Raw genomic sequence first — 23594 nt, 5'->3', positions numbered from 1 at the left:
ATAATATCTGTGATCATGATAAGCCGGCTCATGATGAGACCTCTTATTCTTTGAGATACAGTGTTTTCTCGGATTGTTCCTCTGAATGTTGCGATTTCCTTTAGCAGGGAGGAAGTCATTGTTTTTTCCTTAAGAAAGCTCTGGACGACAATAATAGAGTTTGAAAACAGCAGCTTTACAAAGAATATTTATTTTATTATTGATACCTTTCATTGTGCTGATATAAAACAATTTCTTACCAAAGGTTGCTTTCATCAAAGCTTTTGAAGTTGAAACTAGTATCATGTCTAGGCTAAAGTTAACTCTACCTGTCAATAATAAAGATCAGATTTTATCGAAAATTTTTGCTACTTGTACAAGCGAAAAGCTCAAAATCTGATAGAGAATTGGTGTCTTTTTTATGAACCTTTTAGTAACCATCTACAACTGGTTTTATTTATAAGAAAGAGAAAAAGAAATAAAAACTAAAACTACCCTACAAAAATAGAAGAGTGATCTTCTATGGAAAATATATTTTAAGAATCTGTCCATTAACAGGCAAAGAATCTCTTCTACCTGCTAAAACCTGCAACACAAACATCGATGGGCCTATGACTTCTACAATCTGAAAAGGACCAAGCCACAGTTTCTGAAATTTCGTATGTTTGCCCTTTTCTTCATGAGCCTTATCCCATTTCAAAACTAAATCTCCCATCTGAAATTTTTTTCTGGTCATTATGCTTGAGTCAAAAGAGGACTTTATCAGCGCTTGGTGATGGGCATGGGTTTTCTTAGCTTGTTCTCGTCGTTCTTCTAATTTAATTATTTCCATTTGTCTTAGTTGTATGGAGGAGGTAGATACCTCATCGACATGTTGTACTAAAGACAAAGAGGGGATGACTAAGTGAGTTGGAAGAACCACTTCTTTCCCATAAACTAAATTAAAGGGAGAAGTGCCGATTTAAGCTTTCTTCGTTATTCTATCTGCCCATAAAGCATTTACTAATGCTTTGTGCCAATTCTTTTGGTTTTGGTCGACTGTTCTTTTAATAATCCTGATCAGGTTTTTGTTTGTTGATTCAACCAATCCATTACCTTGCGGATAGTAGTTGGCTGAATATTTCAGTTTGAACCCTCTTTTAAGTGCAAACTCAGTCATTGTATTTCCAGAAAAGTATGAAGCATTATCAAACATTAAGGCCGTTGGCAATCCAAACCTAGTGATTATAAATTGATCTATGAATTCAATAATGTTTTCAGAATTAGCTGTCTTGAGAGGAACTGCTTCTACCCATTTAGTAAAATAATCTGTTGCCGTGAGGATGTACCTATGCTGCTTAGAAGAGTGAGGAACGATCTCACCTATTATGTCCAAGCCCCACTGACTGAATGGTTGCTCGATGTTAACCGGCTGTAGTGGCATGGACGGTTTCTTTTGTTTCCCTGCAACAGTCTGGCAGACTTGGCATTTCCTCACGTAACTGTGTGAGTCTTTGAACATCGTGGGCCAATAATATCCTGCACGTAAGATTTTATGTGCAGTAGCATCTCCAGCATAGTGTCCGCCTGCTGGTCCATCGTGGAGTTCCTGCAAAACCTTTTCGGCTTCAGTTTTCTCAAGACACCTAAGAAGCACAGAATCGTAATTCCTTTTAAATAGAACATCATTTATGAGCTGGTATTGTTTAGCTTTCAATCTCAGAGCTCTTTTCTTGGTGTGATCCAGGTGTGATGGAGCATACCCGTTCTTAAGATAATAAATGGTGTCAGCATATAATGATTCTGCATCGTTTAGGCTTACCTCATACGTATGTACCTCTTCAGATGAATTCTCAGGAATTTGCGATGCTCCAGCCAACATTTTGCGGAAGCCTTGATTTGCTGGTTTGATCTCAAGATCGTATTCTTGTAAAGCGGTGATCCAATTTGCTCTTTTTTTGCCCACATCCTTCTGTATTAGAAGGTTTCTTACTACTGGAAACGGTACTATGACCTTAGTATGGGCTTTAAGTAAGAAAGGTCTGAAATATTTGATCGCTTTGAAAACAGCATATGCCTGTTTCTCCACGTCTGAATAGTTGAGTTCAGCACCTTGTAAATTCGAGCTAAAAAATGCGATTGGAGCTTCCGCTTTCTCTTGATTTGCTTGAGTTAGAATCGCGGCATAAGATTTCTCTGAGGCAAATGTGTATAAGATAAAAGATTCTGAAAAATTTGGGGTCGCTAAAGATGGAGCGTTAATGATAGCTTGTTTGATCAAGTTGAATGCTTCATGCTCATCTTGACCCCATTTAAAATTTGAGTTCTTTTTAATCATATTTTGCAAAGGAGAAACAATACGTGAGAAATCTGGGACAAATCTCTTCACAAAATTGATTTGACCAAGGAAAGATTGCATGGCTTTTTGTTATGAGGCATGGATATTTCAGAAATTTCTTTGATTCTGTCAGGTTCAATGTGAATACCAGATTTTGACACTATGAATCCTAGAAGTTTTCCTTCACTTAATGCGAAAAAAGATTTTTTTGGGTTAAGTGAAATCCCATACCTTAAACATCGTTGAAATATTTGTTTCAAGTCTTTGAGATGGTCGCTTCGCTTCTTGGAGTACACTGTTATATCATCCAGGTAAATCACTACAGATTTATTGACTAAACCTTTGAATGCGATGTCCATGGCTCTCTGAAATGTAGCGCCGACATTGATCAAACCAAATGGCATCTTCCGATATGCGTATGTGCCCCATTTAGTTCGGAATGTGGTTTTTAACTGATCATCGGGATGTACCAGCACTTGATTGTATCCTGAAAATCCATCCAAAAAAGACATTAATTCTGAGCCTGCTACTGCCTGTAATATCTGCTCCATAGGTGGGAGGAGAAAATTGTCTTTTTGACACGCTTTGTTGAGATTCCGCAAATCGATACAAATTCTAATATCTCCGTTTTTCTTTCTAACGGGTACCATATTGGAAACCCATTTGGAATGTCTGACGGGGAAAATTATTCTGGCTCTCAATAACTTATTTAGCTCAGTTTTTATCTGATTTTCTAAATTGGGGTGGATTTTTCTGAGTTTCTGTTGGACAGGTTTTTCATTGTCAATCATAGGGATAGTATGTTGAATGATAGAAGTGTCGTATGTCTTCAGCTCATCGTAATTCCAGGCAAAAACATTTTTGTATTGTCTCAAAAGACGGATATACGCTAATTTTTCTTCAGGGGCTAGGCTGTGGCCTAGATTAACGTTTTGTGGTTTCTCATCGGTTCCTAGGTTTACTGATTCGTAGTTCAGAGTCGAACTGTAGAGCTTAGAATTGATAGACCTTTTAAACCGACTTTTCAAATCATATAAGTCTTCTAACTTAACCACCGATTTAGGTATAGCATTATCAGTGCTATTTTGTTGTATTTGGTGATCATGATGGTCTTCGTCAATTATTTGATTTGAGTAGGATCCTTCAGAAGTGAGGAAATTTACAATGTCAGGATCGTCATTGAATACTCTCCAGTTTGTAATGTTGTCAGGGATGGATGGTCTAAAGATTAATTCTATTGAGAATCTATCTGGACTAAAATCTTCGGAGGGAATAAGTCTAGAGGCTACGTTAGCTAACAAGTCTGCGTTCGCATTTTGGAGTCTTGGGATTGACGAAATATTGAATGCTATGAAATGTGCAGTCAGATCTTGTACCAAAGATTGACAGTGCTTCAAATGACCTGATAGGCAATGTATGGTGTTACGTACCTATTTGACGACAATCTCAGAGTCTCCGAAGACTTGAAGGTACTTAACGTTCAACCCGATTGCTTTGTATAGGCCTTGCACCAAGGCCTTGTATTTCGATGTATTTTTTGTGCAATCGAATTCAAGTCTGCACGTAAGCATGGTCTTATTTCCATCTGGGCTAATCAGAACGCATCCTGCTCCTGCTCCCTCGTTAGATTTAGAGCCATCAAAATATAATTTCCAAAACAAAGATGTATTTACAAGGTTATCTAAAAAATTAACACACTTTGAATTATCAGTTTGGGAAAAATTTTCGACTTGGGACAAAACTGAATTTTCTAAGTAAGGTGAGGTATGAGCATTAAAATTGTCGAGGAAAGAATCTACCGAGTAATTGCCTATGATACTGCTGTTGTATGCTATTGCTTCATTTTCTCCCTCCAATTCCGTTACTATGTACTTCTGGTGTAACTCTCGTTCAACCTTTATTTGGTTCGGTTTACCGTTGTAGGGTAACCACATGTGCGACCAGTCGGTTGAGAAGTATCCATGGAGCTTTTCGGACCAATCCCTGCTAAGAATTAAGCCATAGAATTTAAAGATATCAGCTACTAGAATGTCAATAACCTGACATACCTTCGGGTTATACGACAATATTATGGTCACTTGATTAAGTTCACCAATCACTTCGACTTGAGATCGATCAAGCTGAACTATGCGCACTGCGGATTTTTGTGGTTGAACATTTAACTTGGCACATATTGATCTGGGTAAAATATTCGTTGAAGCACCAAAATCTACCAAACAATTGTGCACGTTTTTGTTGAAAATTTCATAAGTGAGAAGAAAAGGGGGAGTGTGAGACCTTGATCTTCCTCCAATCAAGGCGATGTCATTTGGGTCAATCTTATTGATCGTGTTGGTTGGAGGTCTTCCTATGTTGTGGGAAGCTACAGCTGTAGGCAAAGATGTAGTAGGCACGGCATGTAATTCTTTCATCATTATCTTCTGTTGATGTTTCAATTTGCTCAACTCATAAAGAGTGATATTAGCCCTAGTATTTTTCATGTCATCAATAATGTTGTACTCCATTTCATCCGACACAATCAGTGTTCTTGATGGAGGTGTTTGATCTGATTGGACTGGGCTAGATTGAGTCGCTTTAGCGGTTGTTTTCTTTGTTGCGACTTTATCTTTTGCTGCAGGGCTTGCGCCCTTCTGCTTAGGGGTAGTTTGGGGAGGATCAAGTTGATTTTTGCTTCGTGTGCTAATTGGAAATACTTCTTGATATTCTTCTTGCAGGAGGATGAAATCCCACATTCCTTGTAGTTCCACAACTTCTTCGTCATCGGTCTGCCCTTCAGTGGTATTCTCTTCTTCTTCTTCTTCTTCGGATTCGACGTTTGAGATAGCGTTGGGTGGTTTTACCTCCATTGAAGGATTTCTTTTAAAAGCTCTGTAGGGCTTTTTCGAAGAAGTTTCTGCTACTTGTTTTTTTATGTCAATCATCTCATTGGACATGGTTTTTAACACTTTTTGTAACCCTTCCAAATCGAAAGGATCTTTCGATTGTTTCTTCTTGGGGTCTTCCTTGTAGGAGACTTTCTTAGATTTGCGTTCCTCTATCACAGATCTTTTTTCCAGGGCTACTACGCGTTTCTCTACTGCTATCGCCTCTGTCAAGTTTTCAACTAAGGTTGCCTTATTTGCCCTATCCTCGAAGATTGCCAAGTTCGATGGTAAGGCCGTAATATACCATTCACATCTCACTTCTTCGCTGGGCTGGGAAGCAGTGGGAATTTTGTTGAGGATTTTATTGAACCGTAAATTGAAATCTTTGATGGGTTCTCTAGCCTCGGCTTTAAGATTGGATAGGTCATTGATTAACATCGCCGTTGATCTGTTATCACCAAACTTGGTGAGGAATTGACTTTGAAAAATGTCCCAACTTGTGATAGACCCGGAAGGTAATGAAAAGTACCATGACCCGGCTGTTCCTTGCATTGTGTAGGGAAAAAGCTGGACGACAGCATCCTCGTTGGTAACTCCGTTGAGATTAACAGAAAGCATGAAATTATTAATATGCTCTTCAGCTAGCATGCCTGCTTCTGGATTGAATTTGGGTAGCCATTTCTCAGGATGGGCCGGTATTGGGCTCAGGGGTGGAGGCATTAAAACTGCCCCAGGATTGTTCCATGGAGACTGGGCCATCGTTGAGCTGCTAGTAAATGAAAGTGCAGAAGATGATTCCTGATGCTGGGAAGATGAAGATATTATGATCTTTGATGATTGGAGAGGAGGGATTGTGGAAGATGGATGAGTGGTTTGGAATGAAGATGTGGGTGGCTGACTTCACGGTGAGGGAGTTGAAATGGACGACGTAGATGAAAGAGTCTCACTGTCAGACTCTGGTGGTGTTTTCCTTGCTCTTTTCCTGGTGGGGAGAGGGAATTTAGTTGATTGGATGCCAAATTTTTCACTCTTTAATCTGGTCAAGGGATGAGCAGGATTGTACTGCGAAGTCACGCTGCTTTGAGATTTATCAGACCTCTGAGTAAAAATAGAAAATCCCTGGAGTTTGTGAATCAGAGTTTGAACTTCAGGGGGCTCAATGATAAATTGGTCTGAAATATTAGGGTATGTAGCAGCGGTTGATACTCGAGCGACTTCTGACTCTGGATTTAAACGTACTGGGGAAGTCGGGGGAGTTGATGAGGGCGATTTACTCTCAGAATGGTATTTAGATTTTGATTTAGGTGCCATTCATAGTTCGTGCCCTCCTTCTAGCGCCAAATATGTTGAAGCCCCGAAAATCGGGTCGACAACAAGGGGGATACCCACCCGGTCCGGACCTTGGTTGGCAGCTCCTTATCCGTTTGGTATAGCGGGTCCAACTGGGGATAATGGGACCAGTTTCCCAATCTAAGGGGTGTGTGTGTGTGTAGAGTTGGATAATGCTGATCTAGGAGTATTTAAAGCTAATTTAATTCAAACTTCTAAACTAACTCTATGCTATTGTAATCTAATGAGAAACAACACATCTAATCTACGCTAACCCGGGGTGTATTTCTTCTATTATGCGATCTAAAGAGATTTCGAACAATAACTGGTAATAAAGATCATTCAGCTATCATAAGAATAGAAATCAATTAAGATAAACCATTCTGCATAAAAAGTTAAGCAAAACAGTTGTGGACAGCATATCGCATAATAAGTTATTCATATATCAAGCACAAATCAATGACTCCACCGTACAGAAGTGCCAAATGGTAACCCACACATTCATGCATTAACATATAAACAACTGAAAACTGCATATCACTTTAAGAATATAAGCAGGAATTGGTCAAGAGATAAAAGTACCATTTATGACTGGTTCCACTCATAAGCTTCAAGCAATAACGATTTATCTCTACTTGTTTTAACATCTACTAAGAGTACAAAAGTGCAACATCAGTAGCAGACATTAAATGCAAACATTGATAAATCTTGATCCATCCATTCATCAAAAACCCCCTCCGAGGGTGCAAAAGTGCATGTTCCGAGGACAAGTTTTTTGACAAATTTTCGGACCCTTCTCCAAATGCCTGAGAAGGGTTTAAATACTGCTAACTAATTAATCTTAATTACATAAATTTAGGACACGGTTTCAAATGACCGCCCTTCTACTAAAGCAAATTTATTTCTAAAAATTGAATCTAATTTCTAACCGTTTCTGTATTTGCTCCTTAGTGCTGTAAGCAATGCAACATTCGCCTGGGAAGAGTCGGATGGTTGTCTTCTCCTTTCGTTTGAGCCACGAAAATAGAAATAACAAGAGCTGGCACCGCTTTCTGACAAACTAGAAGATATTTTCGAAAATCTTCCTCTGGCTTGGTGTATTCACTGTGTGTATACTTGGTAATAATCCAAATTTCTCTCAAACTGATTGTGTTGTTTCTATTTCGGTTTCCGGCCTTGCGAATGACTGAACAAGTTAGGGACTTTTCTCTCTGAACAATTTTCTATATTGAAAACTGCTTCCGTTCTTTGTTCCAGGCTTTTCTGGTGCGTTTTCCCCCTTTAGCGTTTTTCTTTTTTTTGCTTTACCCAGTCTAAGCTTCAGGATCTTTTGTAAACATGTTTCTTTTGTGCACCTTTGACTCTGAGTCTTGGATAGTCTATTGCCATCAGTATATGTTGAGTGATACTCTGGAATCCGCGGTCCTGCTGCATGCGGCATCCGTTTGCGAAGGCATCTCTTCTCTGTTCTTCGAGTATTGACGCTTTCCCCTTTTCCTTAGATGTTTCCTGCACATTGCTTTATGTTAGTTGTTGTCTTACAGTTTACGCAAAGGAAAAGAGTAATGACGAAAAGATTGACATGAAAGCTTTAAGCTCTAATGAATGCATAATCATGACACTCATAATGAACTGACTCTTCGAAAAACACAACACAATCCTTCTTGGATACTTTGGTGTACAATTATTAATTTCTTTTAAGGCGCGCACCCAATTTTGGTCTACAGACAGCTTTCCTTGAACACCATGTCGAGGAAATTTTGCGATGAGTGATTTCTGCGACTCGCATCGCAGTATCGAGGATTGCGTCGTCAAGATGTGTCATCGCAGGAATTGATGATCGCATTCATCGCATATCGCAATATCGCAGATCGCAAATCGCAGATCGCAATATCGCAGATCGCAATATCGCAGATCGCACTTAATCATCCAATCATTGTGTGTTGCTTATGCGATGTTGCGATATGCGACGTCGCATATCGGCCGTCGACGATTCCTTAAGTTTTTCATCTAAGAGCGCTTCACAATGTAAGCGATGCGATGTATTTCGCGTCGCTTCTTCGCAGCTTATTATGCGCATAGGAAAACATCTCACTCTCTTCTCGCGATGCGATACAGCTTTAGGGAGTTAAAATACAAAAATTTTGATAAAATGTTTTTTTTGGATTTTTTGTTAAGGGTCCCCATTTGCTTGGTGTTATTGCTAATACCAAACAAAGAGGGGGGTTGTTGGTGGCCACAACAGAACCAATGGGACATAAATTTTTGGGTTTTTTTAATCATTTTTAGATAGAGTAGTTCAGACTCTACAAGCTCAAACTCTAGTGGTAAATGGAAAAGTTTTTGATCTGAAGTTTATAGTCGTTCTCCTCATTCCCCTGTCACCTCTATCTTTATCCTTGTTTATCTTTTTCTTTTCCATCTAAATCTGGCCATTGAGGAGTATTGATTGCTTTGTTCGATTGTGATTTTGTGTAATGAGTTAGAGCTAGGAGTGAGGAGCTAGGTCTTCTAGAGATGTCTTCGAGATCTACAGTCTTCACCAACCTACTAGGGATCAAGTGCACATTCTTTGTCTTATTATATAGATATATTGCATGTACTTGTTTTGAATCCTTAGATTTCACACGCATTGCGCCCATAGCCTAACAAATTAGAGGGCTAGATCTGTGGAGCGATAGCTCTTTTCCTCTTAAACATTTATTGATACAACATCCAATTATTTAGATATCTTGCTTCTTAACATTTTTAAATTCATTTGGATTCATCTAAATCTAGAAAATCCTAAAAATCCAAATTTCATAAAACTCCAAAGTTTGGACTCTCAAATTCCATCCCATCCTTGCTACATAGCACTACATATGCAACCACTTGAACATGTCACATCACCTAAAATTTTCTCTGGTTCCACATCAATGTGACATTTCAGCATGCGACATCAACATCTATACACCCATAGGGTGTGGGAGTGCTCATGTGGACTCCATGGAACTTCCACATTAACTACTCCACCATGATCTTGATCGAAGGTTTTCATTAAGTCCCTTTATTTGATTTCTCTATATTTCCATACTTTCACCACTTAATAAATCACAACCCTTTTTCTCTATCACTTGATAGATTATGGTTCCTCGTCAATAACACTTAATAAATTGTGGATTCCTAAAATTGGGACAAGAATTCCATTGGCTCCAAGTTTCTTCAAGTACAAGTTTCAACATTTGGCATCTAGGCCTTTCGAAAATTCCCCTTCTGAAGTTTTCAAGATGTTTGGACATCTAGATGTCTAAATATCTCGAACATCCCCACTTTTCTACCAACATAACTATGATGCTCTGCATATTCGTATATCTAGATATCTATATATTTTGAACATTCCAAACATCTGCTCCCTTCTAGCTTCCTCCTTCTTTGGCCTTCTTTTCTCACCAATCCTCAGTCATAGCCCTTATCTAGACCATGTGACAGAGGGCTGGGGTTCAGCACTCCAATCCCAAAATAGTTTAATTCTAAAAAATTCAAGGGATATGAAGCTTTTGAGATACTTTTTTAGCCTTATTAAGAAGACAAAAAGAATCCAACTAAAAAAAAATGTTGCCCACAAAACTTTTAAAGCTAGAGAGGTCATAACCAGCCAAGGAGAGAATAAAAATTCACTACCTAACCAAACTACTTCACACAAAAAAACACATGACCATATCCATTACTTCACCCCTATGAAATAGATTCTTCTCACTTCCTTAAGATTGAAAAATTTACACTTCTTAATACAAACAATTACAAATAAAAAAGCTTGCATTTTGAATTATGTCTTGAAAAAACAAATTTTCCTAAATAAAAAATAACCTACAAATATTCCATCACTAAGATAGAACACAACTCTTCCATCCTACAACTAGCTTATCATAGGCCATGCACACCAACAAAATACAAGAAAATCCTTAAAGGTCAACATATACATTATAGGAAGCTTCATAGGATCCGTAGAGTCACATCAGTCACAAGAAAACATACTCTAAAGAATACCTTTGTATAGAGAATTCATTCATAAAGAAATTTACAACTGTAACCATAGTTTATTCAATGAAGGTCTTTCAAATTGTTTTGCGAATGATATCCCATATCTATGCTCATAGTAGTATCTTTAAGGGGGACTTAATAAAATTGTTGGAATATGTAATTCCTACTTGTCTTAGTTGTGATTATTTCTATCTAGAGTTTGTTCCTAACTATGTTTCTAGATTTGTGTGTGCTTGAGATATTCTCTCAACCAATAGATTGTGTGTCCAAGATAGTTTTCCTATCTTGAGACAATACTCATGTATATATGTAATATCATATTTGATCAATGTATAGTAAGATAGGTTGCACTATCGGTTTTTTTATCATGATATCAGAGCCCTAAGGGCCTAGCCCCTCCTAGGTTTGACCCATCCTTAGCTAAGGGAATAAGGAGTATATGCATTTTTCTTAGAAAGTTTGTGTTAATTTTTGTTTGTCCATATAAGTCGAACAAACGTGGCGTAGACGAGACTTGGTGCTAGACAAGGCCTGGAGAAAGCTAAGACCTCTAGTGTTAGATGAGACCAAGAGAAAGTCTGGTGCAGTGAGCGTGTTAGTGGCGAGATTCTTCTTTTGATCATTCCGCTTGTGTGATAAAAGAGTTATAGAAAACGATCCATTAGATACATCTTGCCGAGCTCAGTAGTGTATGATGATACAGTAGTACGTAATCCATGAGGTCAATCCTGTGGGCACTGTTGATATTTGTGGTGTGGTTGGTTCTCAAAAGGGTTTGGCGACTGGTGAGGTTATGGATCTGAGGGAGCAGGCTACTAGGACTTCCTTTGACCATCTTTGCGCATAGGACCTTTTGTGTTTCGAGCCATGGCATCTCATTGCGCGTCCACAATGGCGAAGGGCTCTTGATTCGCTTTGATGGGTTGAACTTGTGTTCTCATTGGAGGAGTAAAGATTAAGCCTATTAGGGATTTTAGTGGTGTGGTGTGGTGAAGAAAATTGAAGTGTTGGAAGTAACGTATTAACTTGTATGCATACTATGTTTTTTTTAGCAACAACAGAGATTTTCTGAGCAGAAGTCTTTGTACATGGACATGGAAATGTTGGAGCTCCAGTGGGAGAAGAGCAGAGGTTTAGCGACGATGCATAAGAGTAGTGGTTTAGGCGCCAATGGCGAATCAATGAGTAGATCGAGCCATTAGTGGGAGCAACATTTTCTCGTGCAGCATTTTCCACGGAGCTGCCAACGGTGCTTGTTTTTGGGTGCCCTTGTGAAAAACGAGTAGGGTTGGATCATCGAGTAGAGATGTGAAGTTAAAGTCAAGTCAAGTTCTACAGTTTGGTGTGGTGAGCGTGGAAGATGGTAATTGTGTATTGAAGACCATTGTTGGTCATGATTTAGTTCCCTATGGATGGGCCGCTACTGTTACAGGTAACCTATAATTTTTTCAAACTCAATACTATAACATTTGGTGCTCCCACTATAGGAAAACCCATAGTTTCATAAGTAACTTATGAGAGATGAAGGATTTAAGAGGAAAGCTCATTCTACATGGGTGAAGGTCAAGAAACCAACTTTTCCACAACGCTGCATAGTAGTGTTCTAAAATTTTTAGTTTTGTAAGTGAAATATGTTCAGCCTGATCAACTCAGCGTGTAAATGAAATTGGTTAGAATTGATCACCCTAGAAATTTCTAATTGAAGGTAGAAATATTCAAGATGAAAGCATAAAGTACGATTCTAGAAAAAGTTGATTGATGCAGTAATAATAGATGGACAAATAAGGTGAAAGTTTGTGTGAGTTAGTCTGAGTTTACAGGATAGACTTACTAGCATGTTGTATTACGTGTCACACATATTAATTGTAAGCAAGTCTATGTAACGTTTTGTAGTGGTCTCTATAATGCATGTACCTAGTAACTCTAAGATTTTGAGTGTGAAATGTAAGCTTGATTTACCTATAGAGACTTCCTGGCTACAGTGCCCTAGTGACAACATAGGATCCTCAGTGCTCACATTTTAAAGAGCCTTCGTGGCTACAGTACCCCAGTGGCAACATAGGAGTTTTAGTGCTCACAGTTTCGGAGTCTAGTTGGTCGGGAGTGATATAACTTACTCACAAGAGAAACTTTCCTGCTCACAAGTCTCAGCGTATTTCCAGCTGAGCACAAAGCATGGTTGAGGGTGATCTAATAAAACCCATGATGATGGTATCAGGTAATGGCATTTAGTTTGGCCAACTATTGTCACATATTTGTGTTTGTGTTGGAACTAGCCATTCCAACAATAGACAAATTTATTTACAGGTACATGTACATGTATGCAGTTATAATGGTTGACATAACCATGTATGCGAAGGACATCCTACAAGACTAGCGGTTGCAACGGCTAGCACCTATGCATTCCAGTGGATGGTTGCTCCTTTATATGGACATCAACATATTCTTTTTTATGTTTGAACAAAACTAGACTTTGTAGATTGATATCGAGACAAGTACTCATTAAGGGGGTGTGTTGGAATATGTAATTCTTACTTGTCTCAGTTGTGATTATTTCTATCTAGAGGAGTCTGTTCCTAACTATGTTCCTAAATTTGTGTGTGGTTGAGATATTCTCTCAACCAATAAATTGTGTGTCCAAGATAGTTTTCCTATCTAAAAACAATATTCATGTGTATATGTAATATCATATTTGATTAATGTATATTAATATAGTTTACCTTATCAATTTTTTTTATAAAAAACACTATGATATTTGATTAGATAAAGGCACTTTTCCAAAATTACCATATTTATTATAAAATGGAAATCATTCCAAATATAAAGGAAGTAAAAGGGTTAAAGGTGTTTAAAATGGAAATCATTCCAAATATAAAGGAAGTAAAAGGGTTAAAGGTGTTTAAATGTGAATCAAATGCAAGCATCCCTATAAGGGGTTTTTGGTCATAAGTTGTGTTAATATTATGAAATGCAAGTCCTTGGCTTGTGAAATCATATCATTATAACGTGAAGGGTATTGTTCAAAATTTTATAAAGGGCGGTTCATTCTTACTTCCCTAATTATGTATTATAAATTTTATATTTTTAAATTACGTTATTTATTTTATTTCATGAATAAATATCATTTGATCTTTTATGAATTCACGAACCACGCGTCTAAGTCTTTCACTTATATATATATATATGAGTTTATAGCATATTCAAATATTTCTTTAGAAATATATTAGTAAGTCGTAATTGCAAGTTATAATGAAAACCATATTTATATTTGCTCTTCCATTTTACTTGTGAGAAGTGATGCAGAGCTAGAGATGTTGGTCTCTCATCAATAGAATGGTGATTTAGCATATATCTATGTTATCAAAAACAATAAATAAGATATGCAATGTGAAATAAAGATAAAACGAACATGTAAATTTTAATAAAGAATTAAAAAAATATAAACTCTAACAGTTAGTCAAAGTATTATATTTAATTTTTTAATTATATAAATAAAAATAATAAAAAATTCATAATTTAAAATTATAAATAAAATTAAATCAAAAATATTTTACTAAGAATAAATGATTATAGACATTATACAATTATTCAATATGGATTAAATAAAATTAAGTGTCAATTTGATGTTATCCGCAAATTTGTAATATTAAATATTCACTGTTTAAGATCTCATGAACTTCTAATATTTCAATGTTGACTTCCAGTCTCTCAAAATAATAAAATATAGTGATCATCAATTTAACATAGTCACATACAAAATCTATAAAGCTATTTTCATGGATTTATAAAATTATTTTTGTATGAGTAATATATTATTTTCCAAATTATTAATTTCACTTACGTTGGCATATTTTTTTAAATAAATATCTATAGTTTCATAAATAAATGCACTTAGATGAAGTGTTGATTGAGTAATCTATTTTTATTTTTTTTTGGATAAATTTATAGTTTTATAAATAAATGCACTTAGATTAAGTGTTGATTGGGTAATCTATTTTTTTAATGATAAATTAAAAAATGGATATACAAGTTTCTTTTAGAGGATTGTATTAGGTTTTCGATTCAATCTTTTCTAAGAATTCTAATTTATCTTCCCCATATTTATCAATTAATTATTGTAATTTTTTTTAAATGATAAAATAAATAAATAATATTTTATAAAAATAAATAAATATATTACTAATATAAATTGTAATTGTGTTTATAGGTATTATACAATTTAATATAAATTGTAATTGTATCTAAAGGCTCTCTACAATTTAATATGGCCAAAATGTTGTAGTGTATAGAAATGGGTGTAAACATTTAAATGTCTATATAATATGGGGAGATATTGTAGTGTGCATAAAATGAAGCACTAAACCAAAAAGTAATAATAATAAAACAAAATGTTGTCTCAATTAAAAAATTAAAAAATAAATAAAGGCACTAAAAAAATAAATATATTCACTTCCATTTCTTATATTGTAATTTTGTTTTTATTAATAAACTTACAAACAATTTTTTCCATGAAAAAACAAAATATGCATATCACATTATAATAAATTTAAATAATAATAATTCATATTTGTAATCATCATATTTAAGAACAGATAATAAATATAATAATTTAATAAGTTTAATTAGTAAAAATATAATTAAAAATACAAATATATATTAAGATCCATTTCACTATAGAGATTAAAATTATATTTATATATTCTTTTTTTTTCTTGTCAATTGGGGTTGATTAATTTTTTTAAATTTTTAAATTTATAATTGTTTTCCCAAATACAATACATCAAACTTAATTTCATAATTATTAGCCTAAGTCTTCCTATTTCAACTTAAGGTGGACGAGGATCTATTGACTTGTTTTATTCTCAAGGGAATATGTTGAGCATATGCTTCATCTGAATGCTTATCAATGATGGTAGTGTGTTAGAGAGTTTGTTAGGTTGCATTGACTTTTCATAAATTTAAAAATATTGATGTTGGAACTTAGAGAGTTTGTTAAGTTGCATTGACTTTTCATAAATGTAAAAATATTGATGTTGGAATGCTCACAAGGGATTTTCAAAGCATAACACTTTTCTTTTTATCAAGACCTTGGATTCCTAACGGTTAAGTAAAATCAAAGTTAGTAATAATATTTTTGTTGCAATAGTTTTTTTGTTATATATTTATCAGCGTAGATACAAATGAATCCTTTGGTTAAATCAACCATATATTTTTAATATGGTTATATATATAACTAAAATAAAGTTATATTTATCTTAATTTATTTATATAGAATGATTTTATGAAGTCCTAGAGGTTAGCTCAAGTGATTTAGAGAAAGACTTGGATCTTTTTAGATATTGTTGCTAATTGGTGTCTTTAGTTTAAATAAAATAAAACCTCACAGTTAATTTACCTAATTTACAATTACGACTCCAAAATTTCAATATATTTATTTATATATAATTAATTTTACTTTAAAATATTAAAAAAAAATATTATATATATATATATAAATAGATATATTTAATTTTAATTTTATGATTAATTTAACTTAAAATATTAAAAAAAACATAAACATAAACCATCATGAGAAGAGTATAAGAAATTAATATTTTTAATAAAAGTAAATGAAGAATGGGTCCAAAGAATCAAACTATCCCTGATAATTTTATGCTTTGTTTAACATTAAAGGACAAGCATAAACACTACCAGTCAAGAGAGAAGATAATTTTATGCTTAGTTTAACATTAAAGGACAAGCATAAACACTACCAGTCAAGAGAGAAGTGAGAGAAGTGAGTACAAATGAATAATTTTCAATAAAGAAAAGGTAAATGGAGAATGGGTCCAGAGAATCAAATCATGAAAGGATAATTCTGGGTTTAATTTAACTTTATAATATTAAAAGAAAAGCAAAACCACTACCATGAAAGTTCTTTTTAAATAAAGGGAAATTGAGAATGGGTCTAAAAAATCAAAGGAGGATAATTTTATGTTTAATTTAATTTATAGTATTAAATGAAAAGCATAAACACTATCAATCATGAGCGGAAAAAGTATAAGAAATGGATCATTTTCAATAAAGGTAAATGGAGTACGCAAAAATTAAGGACAATGCACTCAGCCAATGCCCCTCTAATGTTATTAAAAGACCCTGTATGCTCATACATACCATCGACTTATCAGGATTTTTCCGGCGACAACACCGCGCAGTCTCAAGCATGGTTCACTGCTAAGCATCCCCTCTCCAATGCAGTTAATGACATGTACTCACATGTATTCAATGTGATATGTCACAGCTCAGACTTCCCCTCTCGGATGCAGTTAATGACATGTACCCAGATGTATTCAATGTCAGCAAGAATCCAGGGTATCTTTGGAAAATGTTGGTGTAGGTTCATGTTTGCCCACGTCTCTAAGGTACGTTTGGAAAAAGTTTTTATTAGGGTTATGTTTGCCCACATCTCTAAGGTACGTTTGGAAAAAGTTTTTATTAGGGTTATGTTTGCCTTTTGTGGACCGCTCAAAATAAATAACATGCTATGGGTATTAATTGGGCAGTGGTGGTATATGCTCACCAATAGATTTTGGTTTTGGTAAAATTTAATGATGGGTATATACAACTGCCACCTAATTAATATCTTATAGTATGCTCAATAATTGTTGCCATACAATATTAATTGGGCGACGGATGTATATGCCATTTTGTTGCCATACGATATTAATTGGGCGACGAATGTATATGCCAATATGCTTACTGTTCGATTTTGGCTTTGGTAAAATTAGACGATAAGCACATAAAACCACAGCCCAATTAATACCCTCTAACATGCTCAATATTTATTACCTTTATGGACCTATGAATGTGTAAAGCTGAATAGCACATGGGGTTTGGCACAGGTAACAAAACTTCTGTCTAATTGTTACTGGGTGCTCTAAGCCACAAGAGCTACCAAGTTTGGAAACATTGGTATGTGGGGAGAGGTTTAATGCATCTCAATATGTGCGGCCAAAGAGCATATAGGAGTTATTGCAGTTGAAGAACTTGGGTGCTTTGAAGTATAAGAGCTGGAAGGTGTTAACATTGTATTTTGTAGGTGAGGCTTCTACATTGTTTGCTGATGACTATGGATGTTTTTAAATCTCCTAAATTGGGAGTGCTGGCCCAGCTTTGTTGATGATATAAGAGCAAGTTCGTTAATATATGAAAAGCGAGTTGGTAAAAATAGAATGTCTATGTTTTATAATGAAAAAATAATAATAATCATAGGGATGAGGTAGCGAGATATATTGAATGGGTTTAAAGATTAAAGATCATATATTTTGTGTTTTTTTAAGAGATAATTTCGTTAATATATGGAAAGCAAAGTGGTAAAAATAGAAGTTCATGTTTTGTAATGAAAAAAATAATTTAATAAATATAAGGGTTAGGTAATGAGATATATTGAATTGGTTTAATGATTAAATATTTTATGTTTTGTGTGTGTTTTTTCTAAGAGATGAGATAGAATTACTACGTTTATATTTTCATAAATTAATTCAATATAAAATTATTATTATTATTAGTTTATTTTATAAATTTTATTATAAATAGGTATTTATGCTTTTTTATTAAATTTTTAAAATGTTTATATATTTTAAAATGTATTTTTAAATTTTTAGAAGTGAAATGGAAATAAGAAAATTCATTAAAATTGAAATCCTATATTTGAAAAGCAACTCTTTTATATAAATGAATTTTTAATGTTTTAAAACGAAATTTATTTTATATTATTTTTTATGGAAAATGAAAATAATAACTATAAATAATTGATTAAATTAAAAAACGATTAAGTTTAATTATTATTCACTTGCTTTTAAATTGCATAAGAAAATTTGATGAAAGTATGAAAACAATTATGTGTATGGGGTGTTTTGCATGCAAGAGGGTGGGAGGTGGGTTGTTGTTGTCCCACTTGGCCATTCAGCAGGGGGACATGATAGCATGTCCCCCTATCTAGTTAATGTTTTCAATAGATCAGCATGGGGAGAATCCTACACATGTATTTCAACACTGTGCATTTTGTACTCCATTATTGTCGTCTGCACTCTTGTCATATTTTCCTTGCCTAGCTCGCAATCTCCTTGATTGATTGTATGTGTTCTTTGTCTTCTAAGCACACTCTGCCACACTTAGAAATGTCAGTTAATGCCCCAGTCATGGCAATTAAAGGCTCCACCAAGGCCGACCACCTCAGTCAGTAGGATTACGAGCGCAAAAGATTAAGCATAAAAGCTCATCCCATGGTATTTCAGTTTTCACTGCAATGCAATAATTCAATCAGCAAAGGGAAACCTACATTAGCTTCATTATATGAGTCGTGCTCGAAAAGACTCTTTGTTTCTAGCTCTCTAAATAGAATTGGAGAAAGGGAAAGCTAGGCCGTGAGCACACTTTGCTCCACGAAACCAACAACTTCCCTTCTCCATCTCGACTTGCACTTTGCTAAGCTCGATAACAGGGTTCTCTACACAACAACTTATCTATAGTTCTGAAACAGGGTAGCTCACTCTTCAACAATGAGTGTCCATCACATTAGTACAGTGGCTCATCCCTCAGGCAGGTTAAACATTCTCCCTCTGGTTTTCTCTTAAGTATTATTTTCTCGATGTTCTTGTATAGATAGTAATTCTTCACAACAACTTATTCTTCTTTCTTCCTTAGTCAATTGCCAACCATTTTCACTTCCAAGAGATGTTCTCCCCCCTTTACAGCTCCTAACTCTTTATGATGTTACTTTCTGTTGGTCTTACCATCTATTGGCACTCTCTGAGCCACTCTGGCACCCTCCATTCTGCTAGCACACACCTCATCTTGAGGCACAGTCGTGGCTCTTTCATGCCATCCATACCTTTATGCCTATCAATCTCTATCTCTCTCCTAACACATCCTTACTTGTTCCTCGACCTTCTTTACATCCTTGTGCAACTCCCAACCCATGCCAGTGAGCCCAGGTCCGTAGGGGCACAACGTACTATCAAAAAAGGGTTATTCATGGGAGCACACAAACTCATCATAGATTGGCAAAAATAGCAGTTAGTTTTCAAATCTTACCTCGTCCCCCCTTCAAGAAGAACTCTCTCATGTCAAGAGGGAAGGCACCAATCAAAGACACCTCCTCTCAGACACTAAGGTACTGGCAGAGTTATATTATTTGGTGCCTAACACAAGGTACACACATGGGCATTTCAATCAATATATGCACATAGTGGACCTATACTAGCATATGAAATTCCTATTGGAAAAAATTCTCATGGATCGACATGAAAATAGAGAGGACCTCCTCTAAACGGAGCATTTCCATGGGTGCAAGAAGGACCTAGACTAGTGACTAGAATGCATCGAGAAGCACCTAAGCATTTCTCCTACTATTGGTGGTTCACTAGGCCACAACAAGGAGTCGACTGAGGCTGCAACAACAAATTTGGATCCCTCTTCCTAGTTTCTTTACCTTTGTTATGTCTTTGGTTTCACCGTTTTCTACTTCCTTGTTTTTCTCTTATGGTCTCAAAGGCCTGTATATTAGTAGATGTATGGTATATTTTGAAACTAGGCATATTTTTATCTTTTGCCTCCCCTAGGAAGGTGCATTTTTGGATCTAGTTGAGTTTCCTCTATGACTAACCTATCTAAACTCTCTAATTTTACCATTTAATTTCTTGTTTCAAAGGAAATATAATTTTTACTCCATGGGAAAAAAAGAAATAAAAAATTGAATAAGTATGAACATTTTTGCAACAAGAGGTGCTCTACACCCCAATATAAGGGAGATGTTGCCACGTAATGTTAAGTTGAAAAATAATAAACTAATACTTACATTAACAAGTAAAAAAATAGTAATTGAAAATAAATTAATTTAGTTTCCTTTTTAGTACTACGGAGATATGTTATTATTTCACTACTTAATATGAAGTTGATAGATGCATATAAAAAATATTATTGATGTTATATGATGTGTAATTGTTTCTATGTTCAATTGACATGTAATATTTAAAAAATATATATATTAATAGCAAAAAACAATGCCAATCATATATAAAATATTTTAATATCCACGTTAAATAATATAATTTTATATATTGAAAAATAAAATAGTTTAAATTAACTTTTTTCTTATATTTTATTCCATTCTTAATATAGAGTTGATATATAATATTTATAAAATTATTAATTACTAAAAAGAATTTCAACGTGTGTCATAAAGTAAATATGTCAATATTCATATTGACTAAAAAAATTAACAAAAAAAATAACTTCACACACATATGACTTGGAATATATAGGGAGAGATACCTTATTCCATTAATTAGTTGTTTCCCATTAAGGTATCAGAGAGATTTTTAATTTATTCAATGTTTACTATGAATTTGACACGTTTGAAAGAGATTTGTAATTTCTTCAATGCTTAATATGAATTTGACGTGCAACGTTTTAATATACATAGAGAGATGTGTAACAAAAATATTAATAACAAAAATAATTAGAGAGAGATTATATTATATGGATATATGTTTCCTACTTCTAAATATGAGGGGGCATGTTAGTGAGAGACTATATCCTATAGGTATACGTTTTCTACTTCCAAATATGAGGGAGCATGTAATAACATTTTAATGTGGAGAAGGTGATCATAAATAAATATTTCAATGCAAAGTGTGTATATGTTATATAGAAATTCTTATAGTTAAAGAATTTTATTGTTATTTTGTTCAAAATCGACATAGATCTAGCTTAATTCCATATTTACCAAGAGTCAAGAGGAATCAAATTTTTAGATATGAAAACCTTTACTCAAGTTTTGCACTAAAAAGTGGTCTACAAATCCCTCTTAGAACTTTCTAATTTATAATTAAGAAGGGATTTATAAAGTTATATATAAAATGTATTACAAAAATATTATATATACCACCGGTCTTGGATAGATGGTGATTGGTGCCCTATTAAGGCACTCCTTGATGTAAAGTCACTCGTTCAATTCCATGCCCCGATCTGAGTACTATATAGAACATGATGATCATATAATCCCACCCATGCTCGGATTTGACTACTATATTGAACATGATGATTATATAATCCCACCCAAACTTACCAAAATATATATATATATAAATAATTTATTTTAATAATTTGAAATCTATAAATATAATTAATAATTTGAAATTTATAAATATTATATCTGTAACTAGTATTAAATATATATGTAATTTAACATTTGTTTTTAACCTAACAAAATTAGGTAATAAATAAAAGCTTCACATTAAAATTTTGTAATATAAAGTAAGCATAAGATAAATATCTTACACACATATTTATAATTATTTAATTTTATAATTTAAATAATTATTCAATATTATTAAAGATATCAAAATTGACATTAACCTTTTAAAAAATAAAAGATATTTGAAACCCGTCTCTTTTTATATATGAATAAAACCAACCACAAAAAAAATCGAATATAAAGTAGGTACACGATAAACATGGTTTTCAATTATAATATCCATGAGGCATAATTCTTCAATTTTATAATTTAAATACTCCACAAAATTATTAAAAACATATAGATATAGATAGAAAGACACAAGATAAACATTTTGTATTAGTTATTTAATTTTATAATTTAAATATTCTTAATGTTATTAAAGATATCAGAATTGATATTGATATTTAAGAAATAATATATATATATATATATATATAATATTAAAATGCATTTTTAATATTTTGTATATAAATGAAAAATGTAATTTAGTTTATATTTTTATAATAAAAAATAAAAAATAATAATTATACATAAATAAATTAATATTTACTTGTTTATATTTTGATAAAAGTATATATAATTTTAAAAATATAATATTTTATCTTTAATCCATTATTAAAATAGTAAGTTTATAACTATTATATTTATAAATATTGTTAAATATATAGAATTTTATTTTAATAAGTTTTTGTTTTTATTTTAGGAAAATTATATAAATTATGTATTGAACATAGATGAAAACTATTTTATATTGAAATTGTAAAATTTGTAATATAAAGTAAGTATAAGTTTTTTGTTGAACAATTTGGTTTTTTAGAGTACCAACAGATTCATGATGTTGTAGCAATCACTCAATAGTGTTGTCATTCCATTAAGATCTTTAAATTGGATGTCTGCATAATGAAAATCGACCTCAACAAGGCCTTTGATTGTGTGGACTGGGAGCTACTATGGATGGTCCTTCATAAAATGGGTATTGTCTCAAAATGATAAATTGGATAAAAGCTTGTGTCAAGAGTGCAACATTTGCAATATTGATTAATGGTTTCCCTATAAACTTCTTCTCGATTTCTAGAGGACTCTGACAAGGTTGTACTCTATCCCCCCTTATGTTCCTCATCATCATGGATGGTCTGTCTAGAAAAATTTTAGATGCTCGTGAGTGCGGCCTCATTGTTGGATGCAAAATCGCTGACAGGGTCCCCCTCACCCATTTAATGTTTGTGGACGACCTGCTGGCAATTGGGAAATTGGACCCTACTAAATGGCAGGCGCTTCATAACATCGTTGCTGATTTTGGATTTGCCTCGAGACTTTTCATGAACCAGAAAAAGTCCTTATTGATCTCCTGTGACCCTAAGATGAAATGGACTATGGAGATTGCCAGTTCCTTTGGGGTTAAAGTCTCCCATTTGGATGATGGTTACCAGTATTTGGGGTCCTTTCTAAAGCCAAATGGCTACAAAAACAAGGATTGGGATTGGCTTCTTCTTAAATTGGGTAATCAGATCACTCAATTGTCACATTCATGGATCTCATTGGGTAGACATCTAATTCTAATCAACGCAGTCCTTCAAAACATTCCTATTTACTGAATGCATATTTTTAGACTCCCCAAAGGAGTTATCCATAAGATAAACTCAATCATTTTTGGTTTCTTGTGGGCTAGAACACAACCTGAGTGCAACTTTCACCTCGCTAGTTTGGAGACTCTTAACCTTCTGGTTAATCAAGGTGGTTGGGGTATAAAAGACACCTCCTCTTTCATTCTAGCATTACTCCTAATAAATTATATTTGGTGAGA

At 34.1% G+C, this 23594-nt stretch overlaps 1 protein-coding gene across 1 annotated transcript; it reads left to right on the top strand.

The window, feature by feature from the left end:
• The first annotated feature begins 22914 nt into the window (after positions 1-22914).
• Positions 22915-23385, top strand: LOC149139241 (uncharacterized). The gene has a single exon (XM_089450653.1). The coding sequence runs from the start codon at positions 22915-22917 to the stop codon at positions 23383-23385; it is 471 nt and encodes a 156-aa protein (XP_089306779.1).
• Positions 23386-23594: the final 209 nt, after the last annotated feature.

The sequence above is a fragment of the Pinus tabuliformis genome, chromosome X (assembly GCF_031772625.1).
Source record: "Pinus tabuliformis cultivar Carrire ecotype Pingquan chromosome X, CPIR1, whole genome shotgun sequence".
NCBI classification, from domain to species: Eukaryota; Viridiplantae; Streptophyta; class Pinopsida; order Pinales; family Pinaceae; genus Pinus; species Pinus tabuliformis.
This window is presented reverse-complemented; position numbering and strand designations above follow the sequence as displayed.

Excerpts from the sequence above, each read along its gene's own strand:
- LOC149139241 (XM_089450653.1), top strand. The coding sequence starts at position 22,915 with ATGGATGGTCTGTCTAGAAAAATTTTAGATGCTCGTGAGTGCGGCCTC.